Consider the following 19,708-nt stretch of genomic DNA (forward strand, 5'->3'; position numbering starts at 1 on the left):
TTTGGAAAACCATCCCCCCACCAGAGCGAGCTCGATCTATTCATCTCGACATTTTCGTGGCGCCTAGTCGAAGTCTTGTCATCGGCTGATCAGCATATCATATATAACCTCGTGCTCAATACCAAGGATATACGCCTCTTGTTCGCTGTGGAGACCTGCGGCGACTTGTTGCAGAGACGCCGCTGATTCGGATTTCCCATACAATCCACCCCACCCTCTTTGAGCGGCAACCCCTTTCCATGAGTGAGTCTGGACAGCATTATGAGCCGGAAGAGGAAATCGCCAACCTCATAACCAAGTTTGGTTTATTCACCGTAGAGGCTGCGTTTACTCGAGACGAGAACGGCGTGGAAACATGTACGGACCCTCAGATGAAAGGAAACGTTCGACGTCTTTTTCGAGCCTTGGGGTATGAGAAGGAGGTACCTCCACCCTTGCAATAGGTGTATTGGCTAAAAGCTGACTTCAAACCCAGATTAACTCGAAAAGTATGTCATGTAGCGTAGTCAGAATGCGGCCTGGCACAACGTCCTTGGGTGCTCGTTCTGCAGACCTGTGGCCTGTCTATGTATGGGGAAAGAATCCAAAAGTCAATGGAGCAGAAGTGGTTCCAGGGCAGTCGGCACGCATAAGGGACGGAGGCACAATTCAAGTTGATGAAGGTTCAGCAGTGGATCTTCTTTATCTGGTTGAGAAGAAGGCGACGAAAAAATGAGCATGGAAGGGTACGGTTCCCAGGTCGCAGTCAGCAGGCTTTCAAGGGTCGAGTTACCGGCCCAGGTGATCCTGGGTGCAGAGTAGCGAGGCTTTGGAGATCAAGGTATGGGTCCAGGTCGCAGTTGGCGTATTCTTCGAGGTCGAGATGGGGTTCCAGGTCGCAGTTCGCGTATTCTTCGAGGTCGAGATGGGGTTCCAGGTCGCAATTCGCGTATCTTTCGAGGTCGAGATGGGGGTCCAGGTCGCAGGTAGCGTGTCTTTCAAGATCCACTTCACTTCAATTTAGCATCCTGAATAGTTGAACAGCCACTTTGCACTTACCTCTTTTCCCAACTCCTTGGTGTGCCTGTCCCGAGTCCACCCCAGTTGTGCCAGCTTCAGGTGATGCATGGAAATTGTTGGAAGCAGTGATCGGATCTGCAGCGGGAACTTGGCTCGCTGCACCAGAATAAGTGAGTTAGCAGTAGTCCATCGCTATCACTCTTGGGAAACCAAACTCACTTGTCTTATCTCCAAGTGAAATTCTAATCCAAGCTGTCGACTGGCGGTTTGGCAGCTTCCCTACACTGTTCGTGTTTAGTGCAGGGATAGATGATGCCGGAGGGTTCTGGTAGTCTGCGCCTGCCGGACAGATTCTTTTGTGCTTGACTTTTGTTGTCTCATGTTTGTTTGATGGGCACGCCTGCTCCCACCGAAGCTGAAGGGGCAGTAGCGGGACTCGTTTCTGGAAATCTGTCGGGTGGAGTTGAGCTAATCGAGCCACATGAAGTTTATGGCACAACTCCGAATATCTTCATGTATCGCTTTAGCAACCTCTTACCAATTCTATAAAAGGCAAAATAGTTGTCACTTACTCGATATTCTGCACACAACTAATGAAAAATAAAGGATGAAACACTGTAGTTTCTTCAAGTTCACCAGGCAGCCATTCTCGCGACAGGCCGTTGACAACGGCGGTTGCAACACCACTCCGCGTCTCTTCACTAGCATCTGTTATCCTCCCCAAAATATAGTTCTTTGCTACTTACGCGTTAGCAGCTGCCTTTGTAGAGGGATTACTTACCTTACCAGCAAGAGCTTCGTATACATAAAGGGCGTGAGGTCCCCAATGTTCCCAAAGGCCATTGACAATTGAGTTGATTATGCGAGCCGCATTCATCCACCGCAACTTGGACTTGTCGTTAGTCCTGATGTTGAAGTAGGTGCGCAAACACGAGCAGTAGAACATAATTTTCCAACCATCATCTTCAGTCACTTTGACCTGTTGAACTGTTCTATCCCAAATCCTGTCGATGTAGTGCTCCGCCACTTGCTGGGTTACCGGCTCCATCATGGGTTCGATATGCGTCACATCTTTGGCTTGAGGACTTTCTGGTTGGTTTGTAGAAGTATCAAGCAGGGCCGGCGCAACCTGTCTGTTTCTGATCTGGTCCCTTTTCATCGTGATCCCATTTCGAATTTTGTTCGCGATGATTCGGACTGGGTCGTACGGCTTCTTGGCCACGCTCCGGGTCTTGTTCTTCTGTAATCCTGTCCTGCGTTGCCTCTGCTCGGCAGGGCCTGGATGTTCATCATCGGCCGCACTCTCCTCGGTAGGGTCTCCCTCATCGGCATCTTGATTGTCACTGTCATCGCCACTGCTCAGGTGAGAATCCCCCCGTCTTCGGCGCTTGTTTCGACTTGGAAATTCAATATTTGAATCTCTTGGTGGAGCGGGTATATCTGGATCTTTGATATGGGCGAGGAGTGCCTCTTCTGCCTTCTTAGCACAGGTAATGTCTGCTGCACCGCAGTTCAAACCGCGGGGCTCATGAGTGCCACTGTGAGATCTTAGCACTAACTGAGGAGTGAGGAACTCCAAGACATACCAGGATTTGACTGAAAAGTTCCATGGAGATGGATGAAAGCGAGCATCGTATATTCTTTGTACCACACTGTTGATGAGATCATGTCTCGGGGGAGGATGGCAACACAACGAGTAACGGAAGTGACTTGAGTAAAAAGTTTGACCTGGAAAGGCCGCGAGGGCGAAGGGAGAGATTGAAAGTTGTACAGCCGCCCAATGCTGCTCATACTGCACAACAAAGTGAACATGCGTTGTATGGACAGCTGAGACTGCCTGCCGGGAAGACTTCTCTTGGTCTCTCTCATCCAGCGGTATATAGAAGGAATTGTGATGACAACTCAGTCTGATCTTGCTCTCGTCCATTACGTGAAACGATGGTGGTATGGATTTCGTGGGCGACACGGGGATGTGCACCAAATTTCTGAGCTCGCTTAAAGCGAGCTAGTGGACACACTTTCGAAAGTGTGTCCACTAGCGTGCGCCACAATGAGGATTCCTGAGCAACCACATCTCGTATCTCGCGGCAACCCCATGTGCCATTCTCCATGTCGTCTAGTGTTAGCCCTGATTTGCCCCCTTCCCCGAGTGGGGTTGGAAGGCATCGATCCCATATTGCATAGCGTCTCTTTTAGCTTACCCGGGGAATGCTTCCAGACGGGAAGTCGTTGGTGGAACATCGGGCTTCCTTTTTCGAGCTCCTGGCCGTGTTTATCATGAATTGTTTCTGCGAAATCGAGGGATCGAGGTTCATATGTAAGAAGTCTCAGAACGAGGCAATATGCACACGCTCGCCTCACTTCGTTCGCAATCAATCAAACTCCCTCACCGAGTTACACTTGCAGCCACGCGCCTCCTACAGGGTGCCTGCGCCCTCGCGCCCGGCTTCGGTGAAGTTTTCTCCCCCAGGGTGTCTCTGGCCAGCCAATCTGGATTGACCTCAGCGCATTGTCTATATTATCCCGAGAAAATGGGGCCCATTCCACTTATTGGCTCCTCTTGCGTGGTATTTGTTACTGGATCTACTCTGTTATTTGGCATATGGGCATGCCTACTGATTTGCACATATACCAAGGAATTCGCTGCTTCGCTAGAGCAATGGCTTCATCGACAGAGCAACAGCAAAAAGCCTGCTCTAGCACATTCGGAATCTGATTCTCAGAAGTGTTTAGTGCCGATGAAGGAATTTCCAATTGAGGAAGATATTACATTCCCATCGCTTGCCCATCTGTGGCATCCCCTTGATATTGATTGAAGTACCACGGTATTGAAAGTGCATTAATGGCAGGAGGGAGCCACCACAAGGGAATACATAATTTGAGTCGAGTATACTAATCATTTCAGATACTGGCACTGCACCCGCCGAGATGGAAAGTCTTTCAAGGCCAGGCCTCTGCAATGTAATTACAATCGTTCAGAATCTCCCCCAACTGCCGTAATTGCGGCTCGTGCATTGACCCTAAGCTTGGCTGCCACTTTGTGTACCGAGTTTTCTATATATCCTCTGCTGCATCACTTCTCTGAAAGCTGCTTTCTCATTCCTTCCTTCAACCCCAAGAACATTCCCAATACGGGCATTGCGAATCCTACCTTCTCCAGCAACTTCAAACCATGTGCGACTACACGCAAGTCGAATTCCGCTGCAGTCATGTCCGCTACACGGTTCGAGCATGGTGCACAAACTACGAGAGAACTCACAAACGCTGCCCGCCAAGCGTTGTTGCCATCGAGTTCAGGTATATTGAATTATTCTGCAGTAAAGCTACACCTAACAGAACCACAGGCTAGATGAGCGCTGCGGTGATTGCCGTAACCCAGCGATCCATCCGTCATGGATGACTCGACAACCGAAGAACACTCGCATCCAAACTTAGGCAGGAGCGCAGGGTAGAGGTGTTCGGATTGACAGGCATTGAGCACAATACGTTTCTGGTCTGACGATTTTTGAAGTTTCTTTCAATCAAATCAGATGACTTCCTATTACCTCCCCTCATCTATCTCTCTATCTGTGACATATCTGAAGCTCAAATGAAAGAACAATCCTGACTCGGAGATCTGCGGCATGGGATGCTCTGTGGCGCTCCACAATCCAGCCCATTCACACTCCCTTGTCCATCGTCCCATGCCAACGAAAGTTCCAGCTACACATGCTTGCAGATGCGGCTGCGCCAAGCTATGAATGTATTACTCCGTAAGTGCCTGCATATGGGGGCGCTGTGGGCTGCTGCTCTTCACAACTGCTTCCCATCACAACTGCTTCCCATCACAACTGCTTCCCATCACAACTGCTTCCCATCACAACTGCTTCCCATCACAACTGCTTCCCATCACAACTGCTTCCCATCACAACTGCTAACCCGATCCTCAGGCTCCCGAATCAGACCAGGTAGTCTTTGGAGGTATGGCGCGGCCGATAGGGAGCCGAAAGTCAGGGATGAGTGAAGCTGCCAGTATTTCTGCTTAGCTAGAACAACGTATAAGAATGGCTGGGACCACCGTGGACTAATTACATGAATAATCTCTATGTTCGGATTCAGAGGAACCATTCCCTGATACCCACATGGCGTTAAACTGCAAAGGAAAATATTAAATTCGAGACAGACTTTCTGGAAGGACCTGAAGCTACTAATATTGCGGCTAAGGCTAAATGTATCTCATGTTATGTTACTGTTCCCACGGCTAGGGGGGTTAAGTGTGAAGAGTGTCAAAGTAATGTAATTGAAAATTGGCTTCGGCGGATATGAAAGCTGCGTTGCCACCAATACGCAGGAGCCCAGGCCTAGACTGGCATATGATCAATCAATCCACAGCAGCGGGAGGAAATACGTTCTCCAATCGTTACGGAGGCGTCTTGCAGCGGCCAGGGTTGGACGCCAGGGTTGGACGCCACGGCGCTGAAGTTACAGGCCTCCCAGGGTTCGATGCTAGCGCCTAAGCCCTAGAAACATCGTGCCGATGCTTCTCTTCAGGTACCACAGCGCTGTCGGACAATGCCCCCACAATGCGCCACGGGCCCATGGCCAGATCCGGTTTGGGGTGGTCTCATCTGCACCCCTCCCCGCCAATTGTGTTTGTCGTTAATATTTATATGGGCATGCGCATTCCTGGGGCGATGCCCCGTCTTACAAAGCTGAGAACCAGATTTGAGATGGCTCCAGCCGATGCCACAGAACCTGAATTCCCCAAGTCAACCACGCAAGGGGGCAAGCCTCGAACAAAGACGGGTGAGACCGACTTCCAGGAGTTTTTCGCGCCCTGGCTAATTTTCTTCAGGTTGTTTAACTTGTCGCAAGAGGAAAGTCAAATGTGGCGAGGAAAAGCCTCACTGTCTACGATGCTGCAAACTGCAACGTGAATGCACCTGGGGTGATTTGGCAGTCACCGGATTCTACATCCGGAACCCTGACATTGGACTTCAGGACCTCGACACGGCATCACTACCTTACATTTGTCACTTCACCACATTTTGCTGTCGTTTTCTCGCCTACTCGAATGACGATAACGGGAACCCCTTCCAAGATGAACTAGTCCCACTTGCAGGTTCATCCTCAGCACTACTCCATTCAATGGCTGCGCTTGCTGCGGGCCACTTGGCAAGAAGTCAGCCTCAGCATCAGCATAACATTGCAGCCGATGCCCATTATTCACGGGCTCTTTCTGAATTATCTCGAACGCTCCTCCGAACACTCTCGGATCCTCGAACAGTGCGTTCAGATGCTACATTAGGGGCATGTCTGCTTTTGTGTATATATGAGGTAATAGAAATGAGTTAACCCGTGAAGATATTTAGCTCACTTCTTATAGATATTATATTCGGACAATGGCTGGCTTACCCATCTTCTAGGAGCCAGGGACCTGATTCAGTTCAGAGGCGGCCCAAGGGCCGACTACCTAACTCGATTCTTCTCTCTCCTCGACATATCTGGATCTCTCTCTTCCGGTGCTGGCCCTCTCCTTAGAGGTGACTACTGGCTTGATGATGACGCAAGTCAAGACAGTTCCGAGAACTCGAAGTTTCGCCCTTGGCCATACTATGAGACTGATACTGCTGTGGTAAATTACTCTCACAAATTAATGATTTATATGGCTAAGCTCTCCCACCTTTCATCCGAGTCGATGGGTCAGTCGGAGCAAGATGTCATTGCCGAAAGAGCACAGAAAATTCACGATGAATTACTCGCATGGTGGCAGAGTTGCCCGTCTTCAATACGAGACCAGAGGAACGACTGGCGAAGACAAGGTCACAATCGGAAACTCACCGTGCCAGAAACTCTCAGAGAAGAAGCGTTCTCTAGTATTAGGTCGCGTGTACAAGGATGTATTCTCTATCTAAATCACATGCTCGATCCTCGAGGTCGGGGGCCACAGAAGTTAGAGGACATTGACGCTATCAAAGATATTCTAGAGATTGCGGAAGAGACCCCGGAGGAGTGTGGTCTGGAGATGGGCATTTATTGGGGGTTGTTTATGGCCGGCGTAGCCATTTTTAATAATCATATGGCCGAGGATATAATTCGACGGAAATTGAAAGCTAAAACTACTTCTAGCCTTTGGGTATATACCCCATCTAGTCGATTCTATCGATAAACTGACATGAATTACAGCACGCTGATCGAGCGTTATATTTGCTCGAAGTCTTATGGCAAAAACAGCATCTATCTTTGGTCAAGGACGATTGGAGAGAGGTGCAAAAGCAGATGCAAATCCAGATGTAAATCCCCGGTGCCTATTCTTTGAGGAAATGTTATTAATAGGACCTTACGCAACAGCTTCATTCTTGCCTAGATGTACATTAATATCGCAGAAGTAGAACTCTTGCTTGTCACGCATTTTGAGAAGAAGTGCGTGAGGCAATTGGCACGAATCAAAGCTGAGCCTGTAGTGGGATCAGCCACAGATACCAAGAGCCAACAGGGTAGTGAGTGCTTTTTTATTTATTTTTACGCATTCCAGTTTGTGCTATGAAGAAAGTCTCATCATGTGCCCAGCTGCTAAGTGGAGAGGGGCGCGGGTGATAAGGGGGAAATTTGGCGGCCACCTGTGGACATCTGTGATTCGGGTTCTCTCTTGAAAGAACAATCGAGGGGCATAAATGACAGAAATGGTAGGCATGTTATCATTCTCACCTACTCTTCCAAGCATGGATCAGTGGGGCATTTTCAGTTCAATGCGTGAATAATGCTCAAGAGTTTATTAAAACAAACGTTAAAGAAGGGATAATTACACTCAGATTACGGCATGAGGATGAAGTGGAGGTCACAAATGAAGTGATGGAAACTGAACAATAACCGACCTAGGAAGATGCTTGGAATTTGATGGATGACGAGTGTGGGATGAAGTGACGGGAAGGTGGAGGACAAAGCAGAGAATGAACATTTGGAACCAGAAGAGGGATGTTCAGAATGTTCTCCATGTGCTGGCTTTCTAGTTGTGATTTATATCCAATTGTTTCTGCTAATAGAGGATGACGCTTCCCCCGATCGTTCACGTGACAACCGTTTCCCCATCACCACATTAAGGGTGACTGAATCTTGATCCGAATGAAAACCTCCACGCTTCTGTAAATAGTAATTCACTTACAATTACGTAATTTACAAACCGCTCAATCTAGAGTTACTCAGAAACTAGCATGGTGGGATGGGTTGGGACAATGCCAAACCATATCGTCCAGGTGCTAAAGGCTTCATTTTCAGCCTCTTTCTGCATTATGGATGTGGACGCATATGGGCAAGGACTTACAGCCAATCCCGCCCCACCACCACGGAGGTTGTCACGGGTTCATGCACCAGCCGGGGCATCATATGCATCTACACCCATATGCATCTACACCCATATGCATTCACACCCATATGCATTCAAACCCATATGCATTCACACCCATATGCATTTATATCCATATGCATTTACGTGCATATTTCTCATGATTATTCGCTGCCAGAAAGCTACGCAGAGCCGCACTCCCTGCTGGCGCGGGACAGATGTCTTCGATTTTTCCATATAACAACCCAAGTACCCGCTCGACGTACAAACCACTCAATTAAAAGCATCTCTGAAACTAGATCTCAGCGAGTTTACTGGGCATGAGAAAGGTGTATAGATGCATGTGGAGTGGATGCATATGGAATGGATGCATATGGATGTGATAGATGTGGCAAGGATTCTCGCAGCCCCGCCTCAGAGCCTCCACGGTGGTTCCACGAGTGCATGCATAAGCCGGGGCTTTAGTCATTGTGATTTTCTATATGACTACTCCTGCATCTGCCAATCGTTATTTCTTGTCTGCTTTCCCCACATACTCACTCAAGTAGGACGCTTGTGTATCCTTCCCAAAAAAAATTTTTTAATAAAATTAGTTTGATTTCTTTGCGTCCTAAAAGGGGCAGCCTCTTAAAGAAATTATGAAAGTCGAGCTGATACTACGAGAAGCTAAAGAATCCGATGTTAAAGCGATTAGCGAAATTGCTCTACTATCAATGTCATTAGATCCAGCATGGACTTACCGGTTTCAATTTGCTGAGGACTACCCCGAAGAGCATAAAGAAAATACCCGCAAACGATACGACGAATATTTGGCAGATCAAAGAGAGGGCAGGTTCTGTATTATAGTAGCCGAATTGCATATTGAGGACAAAACAAAAGTAATTGCATTCGCAATATGGCAACTTCCAAGATCCCGCTTAAAGGCTATTGACGAGGCGAAGCCACGTATATATCCTAGACGGAGAGCAGGGTTATGACTTTGCTAACCTAAGATATAGTAAAGCCTACTTCTGATCGCCTCGATCGAAAGGATGCTAGCCCAGCTAGAATGAAAGCTTTTCGAGCATATCGCGAATATAAATGGCACTGGTTCGATAAGAAGTACGGTGAAAAGCACCTGAGCTTAACGACCTTAGCGACTCACCCCGATTATAAAAGGGGGGGTGTTGGAACAGCGCTTTGTTGTTGGGGTATCCAAAGAGCTATTTCCGACAAACTTGAGGCCATAACTCTTTTTGCAAGCCCTCTTGGAAAGCTACTTTATACGAAGTTAAAGTTTATAGAGGTGGGAATAGTGCATATTCAAGTTGAAGGCGAGGCGCAGTTTATTAAACTTTCTGGTATGACTCTTGAACTTGAGGGGAGGGGTCGGAGTGAGTTCCTACTGCCAGAAATCTTTGTATTTGATCAAGAAAGTTTGGGCGAGAAGATAATTTGTACACTCGCTCAGGCATGTTTTGATTAAAGTGTAGAGGCAAACGAATCAGCAAATGCTGGTCTTGGACATAGGATTATGCACGGATGAGCGAAGATGTGGAGCTGCAGGTCAAGGCGCTCATATACAAGCCATGAATCGGCGAGATATTTTTTAGTTCTTGGTACAGTCTTTATAAAAAGCCGAGTCTCATAATGTGCAACATCTAAGTAACAAAATTCCAGTCTCGACAACGCTCCCGTATTTGTCTTCATCGTTCCCATCGCTCCTGGGGGCATAAGCTTCCATATCTTTGTACATGATCTAATGCGATTTGCCATTTTTTCATCGCTTCCGAGAACTGAGACCCGCAATAAGTAACCCGAGCTTCACGCCCTGGTAATGACAACTAGCCACCGCGAAAAACTTGACCCTGCACTGATCTGCCGGGCCGTGTAGACCACGAGGTCAAATTCGAGAATGCTACCCAGGAACAAACCGAAGAGAGAGGATGCACACTAGCTCCATGACGGCGGTACTGGCGCGGGGAAGGATTGTCAATAAAGGAACGGAAAAGTTGGTGAATATTGGTCGTCATTTGTATCTAGGCTTCTAATTGTAGCTTTCATGGACATTCAAATTTCCAGTACGTGGTTGGAAGGATTGCGAGGAGACGGAAGATAATTCGGCACTGCAACGATATCTCTGTGGGTGTTTTATAGCTACGGAGGTAGTGCAGATCCGTCGCCGCTCACGTGATCATAGTCGCGTAAACTTGAAAAAGGGGGGTTGGTCATATGATATATTCTTTCGTTAATAAATGTTCAAAGAACAAAGTCGAACACTACGAACTTGGATTTCTGCATATATCTCTCCTTCTAGTGTTTTTATCTTTCTCATGTCTTAATTCTTCCCATATCCCAAATTTCCCTATGTGTCACTGGACGACGCGTTTTGGACATCATGTGATCTCGATTAAATTATTTCAGCGAGGAATCCCTTCTATCTATACCTTGACCCAAACCTTTACATATGTCCCAAATTCTTCTTACGCTTGGCTTCCATATCACGTGGGAGCAAGTTCACCGGTAGCGGGTATAATAGTTACTACTTCTCTATTAATAACGCCTTTCCGACCTCCAAACCGGGAACTTACAATTTGCTCTTTGTAGCCAAGACTCGAGATTGAGAGAATTATAAGTGAAATATTGACCATCCTTACGGCTGCGGATAATGAGTGCTATGTCTACCTCGCAGAACTCTATATGGTCATATCAAGTTAGTAATCTTAATAATATAGTAGTCACTTGCCTCCTCCGTATAAGGGAACTTCCGCTCTAGGGCCGTGCGGACTATGTCTCTACGCAATACCTTTACTTCCCAGAAATCTTATTATAGAACTCATAATCTCCTAAGAAATTTCTTCTAGCCCGGGGCTTATAGGAAAAAGGTTCTGGCAGATTATAGTTGTGACGGCAGGAACAGAGCAATGGAACGAGGCTCAAAGATCAATGATTTCCAATGTCTTAAGAATTTAAAGCTAAGGAGGACAGGAGTGAGGTGTGGCAGTGGATAAGTAGGTATGGCCAAGACCACTGAAACGCCGAGCTTTGGAAGCGAGCTTGGTTTGAACCATAGCTTGGAACCTTAGCTGAAACCAACCCCTTTGGCTGAAACCACGTCCGTATCAACCATGTGACACCAGCCGTCACAATAGTTTCTAAAAGCCCGGCTATTATAAGAGCTTTCTTCCGGTTATTATAATAACCTGAGAGCTTTTTACTAGTAGTATTCTTAATAAAGTTATATAGAGGCTAGGTTTAAAGAGAAACGATTCTAGCCTTTTATTATATAATTAAACTATAAGGTTAAAATCGGCTTTTATTATCTTATTAGCTACTAATATAAAAATCCTTAAAAATAGCTATTAAAGTAAATAGTCTTTAATAAAATATAGCCCAAAATAATAAATAATTCTCAAGTACCTTAAGCTTAATATTTAAAGTATATTAAAACTAATTTAGATAAATTATTTTTTAAATTAATAAATACTAAACGAAATAATAAAAAGAAGAAAATAAAGGGAAAAATAAGAAAATAAATAAAAGAAAGAATATCTTAATTAAAAAAGCCTATAAATTAGAAAAAGTTAATAATATTAAAATGGCTTTAATTATTTATAAATATAATTATTATATATTAATTCATTTTATTATTTTATTACTTACTAATAAATACCTTATAATTATCTTATTAATAAATAGTAATAATATCTAATTATTAATAATAATTCTATTTAAATTCTAGTAATTAATATATAAATATAGGCTGCTTTTTTTCTTTAGAATAAATATAATTAGAGTATTAGCTAGACTAATAGAATAATAAATTTATTTCTTTTTTAAACTAATATTAAAATATTTTTAAAGAATTTTAAGTTCTTTTTTTAATAAAGTATATATAGAATTAAATAATAATTAAAATCCTGGTTTTAGATTTATATAATATTCTATTATATAATAATTAAATAATATATCTATAGCCTTTATAGAGAATATTTAGAAAAGATTCTAATATTTCCTGAGAAATATTAATTATTCTATTTATAATAATAGTAATAATTCTTTAGCTATTTATAATAAAATAAGTAATTAATAAAAAAAATTTATCTTATACTTTACTATTTTAATAAACTTTCTAGTATTTAAAACTTTAATTTTCTATAATTAAATCTAGTATTTCTATATTATTTTCTTAAAAGAAATTAAAAAATTAATCTAGTAAAATTATAAAAATCCAAGTATTATATATAAATCTAGAAATTATATATTATAGCTATTCTAGTTTCGCAAGAAGGTACATATCTGGAGCCATATTCGGGCTCAGGGAAATGGCCACGAACAGAGGATTAGAAACTTAGCAAGTCAGATTCTCGCGTGTAGCAGAGTGATCTTTTGAACGGGCCGTTCGGGAGATCATTAAACACGACTACCCCACAGCAAAGGGAGAGCCCAAGACTAGGATCAGCTCTGACTACGGCCCCTATTTATTAGCAAAACATTGGAAATATCGCGGAGCTTGATCCGGCTCCCTTTTCCACCGCTATAATTGGAATCAGGTGGGGAACCAAATCGAATCCCGGCTTCCTACCAGTGGTAAGAGCTAGACAGGGGGCAGAGACCGGGGGCAGAAACAGGGGGCAGAGACATGGGGCAAACAAGTAGCGTGAATATATACGCCAATGCTGTCACTATGTGTATACTCTATCCCCAGACCACAAAACTTCTAAGAATCGTACCATGGCACTACCGAGAATCCAAGTACCGGATGACGTTCTCAGGAGAGCTTCAAATGGATCTCGTCGAACCACTTTCACTACGAAGAAGGCTATCGAGAGAAGCCGTCTAGAAAGCGAAGACCGCAAGGCAAAGCTCGAAATTCGCGCCCTCCGAAGAGCAGAGGCTAGATCGCGCTTTCACAAAGAGTTGGAAAAGAGTGACGGTGCGGTCACGGTAGGGGATTTTCTCCTGAGGAAGCTAGCAGCGCAGGAAAACGCCTTGGAGGGATTGTCTGGAGAAGGAAAGAACAGCAAAGAGACGGTGGATCATGGGGAAGGACAGGAGCAGCTCGAGAGGATGAAGCGTGAGACCGTTGAGGCTCTGACATTAATGAGGGACTTGTAGTCACAATAATTAAAAGCGGGGACTAGCTGGCTCCCATATCCTATAATTATTCAATTGAGTGAAGACTTCTCTGGCGAGATTTACCCATATGAACAAGTACAGAAACAAGGTGTTGGCTTGTAGGGTCGGCTCTTGATTCAAGACTTCTTCATTGTATGCCATTATGATCGCCTACAAACCCTCGGCCGCAGATTACTTGACTAGCATCCCTCTCCTCCACGTTAGGTTCGTATATTCGGACTTTGTTCTTTGAATATACACTCTATATATCACGTGCTTATGTAACTCTAGTTCCCGGCCACATCAAACGCCATAAATAAATCTCAGGTAGATTAAGGTCTTAATGACTAAAGAAGGAAGTAGCAAGATAAAAAAATCAATAAGGGAAAACTTTGGGTCGGAGGTCGATCTTGTGGACCGTGGCCACGTGATTCTTGAAATGCATTACGTTATTGAGCACCAACCCCTCAGCCTTGCACACAGGATGGTCGCAAATGATCCGCTGCTCTGCCGGTGCGTGGCGTAAATGAACATCCTCAACATGGTCCCACATGTGCGAAACACGGTTAAAGGTGCGCATTCGTTGCTTGTATGGAAGCCGCTCGTTTCCGATGCAAATGATACATTGGGTCTTCTTGCAGACGACGGGAAATTCATCAGGCGGTGGGAAGGGAGCGGGAGCGGGAGCGGCAGCGGGAGATCCTCTTTTGACCAGATCCTTGGAGGCGGGAGCCGACCGCGGCTTGCGAGTCTGAAACTCTTGTCGAGAGGCGAGCGCGATCATGAGGTTGATGGCAGTGACCTTTCGGGCGACGATGGCTTGAGGGCTCAGGTCTTTGGAGAGATCGCAAAGAACCTCCTGTAGCCGGGTCCGCTCTTCGAGCTGATGTTCAATAATTGGCTCGACATCCTTTGCATCCTCAGGATCCTCTTCGACCGCGGTCTTGTCCAGGTGCCTCTGCAGTTGCCGCTTCATCATTTCATTATGGATCTGAAAGAAGTAATCCTTCCGGTATGCCTCTTCGATCTCGGTTCTCAAGCTCTTCTTCGCATTCGTAAGCTGCTTGCGAAGGTCTTCGTACTCTTTTCGCTTCTCCTTCGGCGCCCGCTTGATGAACTTGTAATCCCACTTGATCTCGGTAGCCAAGGCCTTGAATCGGCACTCGAGGTCTGCAATCTCTGGATCCGCTGCGAAGAGGCGCTCCATTACCCCGTTGGGGACCTCTTTTGGAGCGCCCGGGTTGCAGCGAATACTCATGTGCGTGAAGGCCCGGGTGAGCCCATCATCGGAGATATCACTCTCGAGGAAGGCGTCTTGCACATTGAACCGGACCGTGTGATTGATGTACGCACCGTTAAAGACTCCGGTAAAGGGATCGTGCCTCATGACTTGGTCGCGTACCGCATCCGATGCGACACCTAAGAGAACCATTAGCAGCGAGAGAGAGATGAGATTGAGACGAGATACATACCGTCGATCGCGTTTGCCGTGCCTCGGCGGAAGCAATAGGTGGTGAGCTTGTCTTCGAAGCCCGTGTCCTTCCCCAGGCGGTCGATGTAGGAACAGTAGGTCGCGTAGGTCATGGGCTCCGTCTGCGACTTCACCCAAGTCACGGTCCGGACAGACCTGCGGAAGACTGGCCGCGTAAGCCATTCCGGCTTCCAGTGCACCTTCATCGCCCGCATCCTCTGACCCCCCAGGTTTGTCGCGAAGAAGGGCTCGGCGGACGTGTAGCCGTCGACGAAGATCGCGTCGTCGCGGATCGCGCGAGTCAAGATGTGGGAGATCGGACAGAGGATGGGGAGGGGGTTCTCCCGGAACAGGAACGTCGTGCTGCACGAGTTAGCCTGGGTCTGCTTGCAGGCATTGGGGAGGAGCAACGTACGGTTTGGGCTTGTTATCCACCCCTTTGTGGTGCCGCAAGTGGACCTCCATCGCTAGAAGGTCCCGCTCCCCCTTCTTCGGGTTCTTGACGATCCAGAGGCAGATGTCCTCGTAACAGAGCGCTTTGCACCTCCGCACCGCCTCGCCCGCATCGCGGTTCTGCCGCACCGACCGTCCAGCGCCGTCGACCTTGACCGGGCAGCAGTCGTCGGTGTCCTGCGTCATAGCGACATCGGTCCCGTCGCTGCTGTAGCCGCTGTCGCGGCCGGCGCTCTCGTCCGTGCCTTCGTCGGAGAGGCCATCCTCGTCGGCAGTCTCGTCGTCGTCAGAGTCGAAGAGGATGTCGTCGTCGTACTCAGGACCACCACCAGCAGCATCGCTGTCATCGTCGTACTCCAGGCCATCGTCAGCGTCGGCACCCTTGGCGTCATGTGTATCTCCTTCCTCTCGAGGCCGTCTATGCTCGATCGTCTCTTCTGCTTCCCCAAGAGGGTCTTCGCTGGCTTTGCCCTTCGAGGAGTGGACGAACTCGGCGGGTCGACCGCCCGTATAGGACTGGAATAGCAGGATCGTGGCGACGTCGTGTCGGTCGTCCTCGGTGGGAAAGACGTGCTCATCCCGAGCCCAGTGCTGGACGAGCAAGAGAAGCAGGTCGTCTGGTCCAGCCACGGGCTTGGATTTGGACGTAGTGTCCAGTTCAAACCTGACCTTCAGTGTGCCGTTGATGTACTTCGCGCGGAGGATCAGCATGCGATAGAAGAGCACCGTAGGAAGAGGGCTACATACCTTGACGACCTCGTTTGAATCGTTCGCATCCACAAAGGCGCCATTGATTCGGCGATAGAGCATCTTGAAATCCCGCCAGTACTGGTTGACCGACTTTCTCTTCCCCTTCTTCCGCTTCTTTGCCAGATACGTCTCGCAGATCCAGTGGAGGAACGACATCATCCTTCCCTTGTTACAATTCTGCCCGAGGATGGCTGTACGCCAATGCCCCAGACGACGATGGTCACAGTATCTGCCTGTTGTTAGCCCAACCTGGTCGAGTCACCAAAGATCCAGGTCGCACGAGCATACCTGATAAATTTCTGCCGGATGTAGTAGACGTTGGCCTTGGTATTATCGGAGTCCAGCGGCTGTAAGAACTGCTTCTTGTTCAGATCAACCTCCATACGTTGATAGTCTTCCCCGCTGAGCATCTGCTTCTCCTTCTCCTTCAATATCCGGCTGGTGTCCCTCCGTCGCTCGAGAACATCCTCGATGGTTTTGAGAGTCTCCTCCGCTCGAATTGGGATCATGGGGGCCATGGTCCCGTCGGGAGCCCTGAGGGGGCGGGCAGAGGTGGAGGGTTATTTGCGAGGAGAATCGAGTTCGAGAGGCGTTCGGGATAGCGAGACGTCGACTTCGAGGATGTTAGCCAGAGAGCGAGGCAGTGGGGGGGGGAGTGAGGGCACTAACAATGAGCGTTCAATGATAGATATGATGTTTGTAGAGTGGTGGATCGAGGCCGCGGGAAGCGGAGAGAGAGCGAGCTTCGAGAATCTTTCGCAGAGGGAAGCGCGGCCAAGGGAAGGGTCCAGAACGGCGAGGAAGCAGAAGACAAGTTGAGAGTCCGACGCCTGTGAGAGAGAGAAAATGAAGCGCAGGGTAGAAGCAGCATTCAAAGTTGAATCTGATCGTTGCAGAACTGGAGAGGATGGGCGGAGGCTACAAGAACATATATAGCTCAGAGAGCTATCAAGATACAGGGGGGGGTTGTGCTCCGCCATGGCTGATGAGAGAAGGGGAGCCATTTCGGTCACCTCTGGGATCAGCGAGATGGAATGAAGGTGAAGGACAGCAGGATTGGGAGGGTCGCGGTTTTCTGCGAGGTCGCTTTAGGCCGACGAGGACCGACAAGCGAGCGAAGGCACGTGCGCCGTAGCGGGCTAAGCGAGCGGTCGAGGGTGCGTAAAACAGCGACAAAACCAGCCGAATTCGGGGGCTCAAACCGCCGTACTGAGACTTATAATATTATATTTATTATATTAATTTTAATTATATTAAAAGCTATATTTTAAAATATTTTTCTAATAAAAAAATAAAAATAAAAATTAATAAAGTTATTAATTTAATAATTATTTTTTTAAATTTAGAAATTTAAAACTAATTATTAAATTTTAAATTAATATAAATAGCTTTATTAAATTTTAAAAATTTAAAATTAAATCTTTTTATAAATTTTTAGTTTATAATTTTTTTTTAAAATTAAATAAATAAAAAAAATTTAAAATTAAAATTAATTATTAATTTACTAAAAATATATAATACTATTATATAAATATAGAAATACTATTTATATATAATTAGTAAAATTCTTTTTTAGAAATAAGAATTATAATATTATAATATTAATATATAATTTCTAAATTTATTATATTTAAAAAAATCTAATTTATTAATTAAATTATTAATAAAATATAAAATTATATAATTATATTTTATATTTTATATTTTATTATTTATTATTTATATTTCATATTTTATATTTTATAATTATATATATAATTTTTAGAAAAATATAAAAAATAGTATTTTTTTTAATTATATATTAATTTTCTAATTTAGTTTAATACTAGATTTTCTAAATACTTTATATATTTATATTATTTCTAAGATTTTAGTTATATATTAAAAGCTATAGTTTTTTATATATAATTTCTTTTTTTATAATATTTTTTTATTTTATATATTTATTTTCTATTTTATTTATATTTAATTTATTTCTTTATATCTAATTATATAATATTTATATTAATTAGATATTTAAAAATATTTATTAGTTTTAATTTTATTATAGAATTAGTAAAATTTAATTTTTTTTTAATTTATTTAATTTTTATAATTTTTTATTATTTATATATTTAGTAAAAATATATTATATTAATTATTAAATATTTCTTTTAAATAATACCTAATTTAATAAAGTATTTATATAATAATTTTAAATTTATATAAATAACTAATAATAATTTTATTTCTAGTATTTTATTAATTATAGATTTAATTAGAATATTTATATTAAAACTATAAATTATATTATAGAATTCTAAAACTAGAATACTTTTAGTAATTCTTTTATATTTAGTAAAAAACTAGTAAATAATATTAATATATCTAGTTTTATTTACTAAAACTAAAATATATCTAATTTAGGAAAAAAGATCTTTATTATTTATAAATAAAATATTTATAAAAATAATTAAATATAAGAACTTTTTTATTAGTTTTATAAATCTTAGTTTTCTAGTAATATTCTTAATTTATTATTAAATATATTTATTAAGTATTTTTATATTAGTTTTCGAGAATTTAATAACTTAAATAATAATTAATAAGTTATATAAAGCTTCTAGTTAATAAACTAATATAATATATATTTCTTTTTTATATTAGGTAATATATTAGTTTTTAATAAAAAGATTTTAATAAATAGTATTCTTATTATTTATAATAATAATATTTTTTATAAAAATAATTTAAAGGTTTTTATATTAGTATTTCTATATAAGAATAATTCTAGTAATATTTATATAAATAATACTTTTATTAAATTTGAAATTATAATTAAAAATAAGAAATTTATATTTTTTAATTAAAAATTTAGTTTTATAAAGCTTTAGTTATTTTATTTTTATAAAATTATTAGTTTTAATAAATAAAATATTATTAGTTTAAAAGCTAATAATTCTAAAAAATTACTTATTATAAAATAAGTAAAAGTTATAAATTAATTATTTTATAAAAAGCTTATTAATATAATAGAAATAATAAGTTTTAAACTAGTAGTTTTTAGTTTCTAGTATATTATATAATAATTTTATAATTTTTAGAATAGAATTATTTTTTAGATTTAATTTTCTAATAAACTTATAAAATAAATTAATATAAAAATTATAATTAAATAAGATTATTAATTAAATATAAGCTTATAAAATATTATATAAATATAATTCTATAGTATTTATTATTATAATAAAAATACTAAAAATAATTCTTTAGCTAATATATTAAATAATAAATATTTATATTAATATTATATATTTCTTATTATTATTATAAGCTTAAATAACTAGTCTTAATTTTTTGAGTTTTTTTTTTATATTTTTATTTTTAATTTTATTAATAAATTAAAAATTAAAAATATATATCTTTTTTAATATTTAAAATCTAGAAATAATTTTAAATATATTTTTTTCTAGAAAGCTAATAATTTTAATTTAATAGAAATTCTTATATAATTTATTATTTTATAAAAATATTATAATATTCGGGATTTTATAAGAATATCTTTTTTATATTTTAGTAAAATAATAAAAGAAATTATATTTATATTACTTTTAGTTTTATTATTAGATTTAGAAATA

General features: G+C 42.5%; 7 protein-coding genes across 7 annotated transcripts; 5 read left to right on the forward strand and 2 right to left on the reverse strand.

Moving 5' to 3' along the window:
- Positions 1 to 478: 478 nt before the first annotated feature.
- On the forward strand, positions 479 to 1,259 carry K444DRAFT_400025 (uncharacterized protein). The gene is made up of 3 exons (XM_024872519.1): positions 479 to 832; positions 875 to 965; positions 1,024 to 1,259. Exons 1-3 carry the CDS (start codon positions 657 to 659, stop codon positions 1,126 to 1,128), a joined length of 372 nt encoding a protein of 123 aa, XP_024737175.1. The 5' UTR covers positions 479 to 656; the 3' UTR covers positions 1,129 to 1,259.
- A 230-nt stretch (positions 1,260 to 1,489) lies between these two features.
- K444DRAFT_400042 (uncharacterized protein) lies at positions 1,490 to 3,066 on the reverse strand. Its single transcript, XM_024872520.1, has 4 exons — positions 2,586 to 3,066; positions 1,781 to 2,537; positions 1,572 to 1,737; positions 1,490 to 1,508 (listed from the first exon to the last, which is right to left on the reverse strand). Exons 1-3 carry the CDS (start codon positions 2,924 to 2,926, stop codon positions 1,711 to 1,713), a joined length of 1,125 nt encoding a protein of 374 aa, XP_024737176.1. The 5' UTR covers positions 2,927 to 3,066; the 3' UTR covers positions 1,490 to 1,508; positions 1,572 to 1,710.
- Positions 3,067 to 4,015: 949 nt separating this feature from the next.
- On the forward strand, positions 4,016 to 4,684 carry K444DRAFT_612848 (uncharacterized protein). Its single transcript, XM_024880220.1, has 2 exons — positions 4,016 to 4,296; positions 4,344 to 4,684. Exons 1-2 carry the CDS (start codon positions 4,172 to 4,174, stop codon positions 4,432 to 4,434), a joined length of 216 nt encoding a protein of 71 aa, XP_024737177.1. The 5' UTR covers positions 4,016 to 4,171; the 3' UTR covers positions 4,435 to 4,684.
- On the forward strand, positions 4,172 to 5,128 carry K444DRAFT_561395 (uncharacterized protein). Its single transcript, XM_024876937.1, has one exon. The coding sequence runs from the start codon at positions 4,628 to 4,630 to the stop codon at positions 5,000 to 5,002; it is 375 nt and encodes a 124-aa protein (XP_024737178.1). The 5' UTR covers positions 4,172 to 4,627; the 3' UTR covers positions 5,003 to 5,128.
- Positions 5,129 to 5,693: 565 nt separating this feature from the next.
- K444DRAFT_400147 (uncharacterized protein) lies at positions 5,694 to 7,564 on the forward strand. Its single transcript, XM_024872521.1, has 4 exons — positions 5,694 to 5,784; positions 5,834 to 6,315; positions 6,365 to 7,114; positions 7,165 to 7,564. The coding sequence occupies exons 1-4, from the start codon at positions 5,709 to 5,711 to the stop codon at positions 7,273 to 7,275; spliced, it is 1,419 nt and encodes a 472-aa protein (XP_024737179.1). The 5' UTR covers positions 5,694 to 5,708; the 3' UTR covers positions 7,276 to 7,564.
- Positions 7,565 to 8,994: 1,430 nt separating this feature from the next.
- Positions 8,995 to 9,665, forward strand: K444DRAFT_471613 (uncharacterized protein; the record flags this gene model as incomplete). The annotated part of the gene is made up of 2 exons (XM_024872884.1): positions 8,995 to 9,265; positions 9,313 to 9,665. Coding segments are annotated over 2 exons (624 nt in total), but the record flags the coding sequence as incomplete, so codon positions are not given.
- A 4,128-nt stretch (positions 9,666 to 13,793) lies between these two features.
- Positions 13,794 to 16,609, reverse strand: K444DRAFT_629664 (uncharacterized protein; the record flags this gene model as incomplete). Its single annotated transcript, XM_024883095.1, has 4 exons — positions 13,794 to 14,836; positions 14,890 to 15,251; positions 15,304 to 16,320; positions 16,380 to 16,609. 4 exons carry the CDS (start codon positions 16,607 to 16,609, stop codon positions 13,794 to 13,796), a joined length of 2,652 nt encoding a protein of 883 aa, XP_024737181.1.
- Positions 16,610 to 19,708: the final 3,099 nt, after the last annotated feature.

Source organism: Hyaloscypha bicolor, assembly GCF_002865645.1.
Source record: "Hyaloscypha bicolor E unplaced genomic scaffold K444scaffold_61, whole genome shotgun sequence".
Taxonomy (NCBI): Eukaryota; Fungi; Ascomycota; class Leotiomycetes; order Helotiales; family Hyaloscyphaceae; genus Hyaloscypha; species Hyaloscypha bicolor.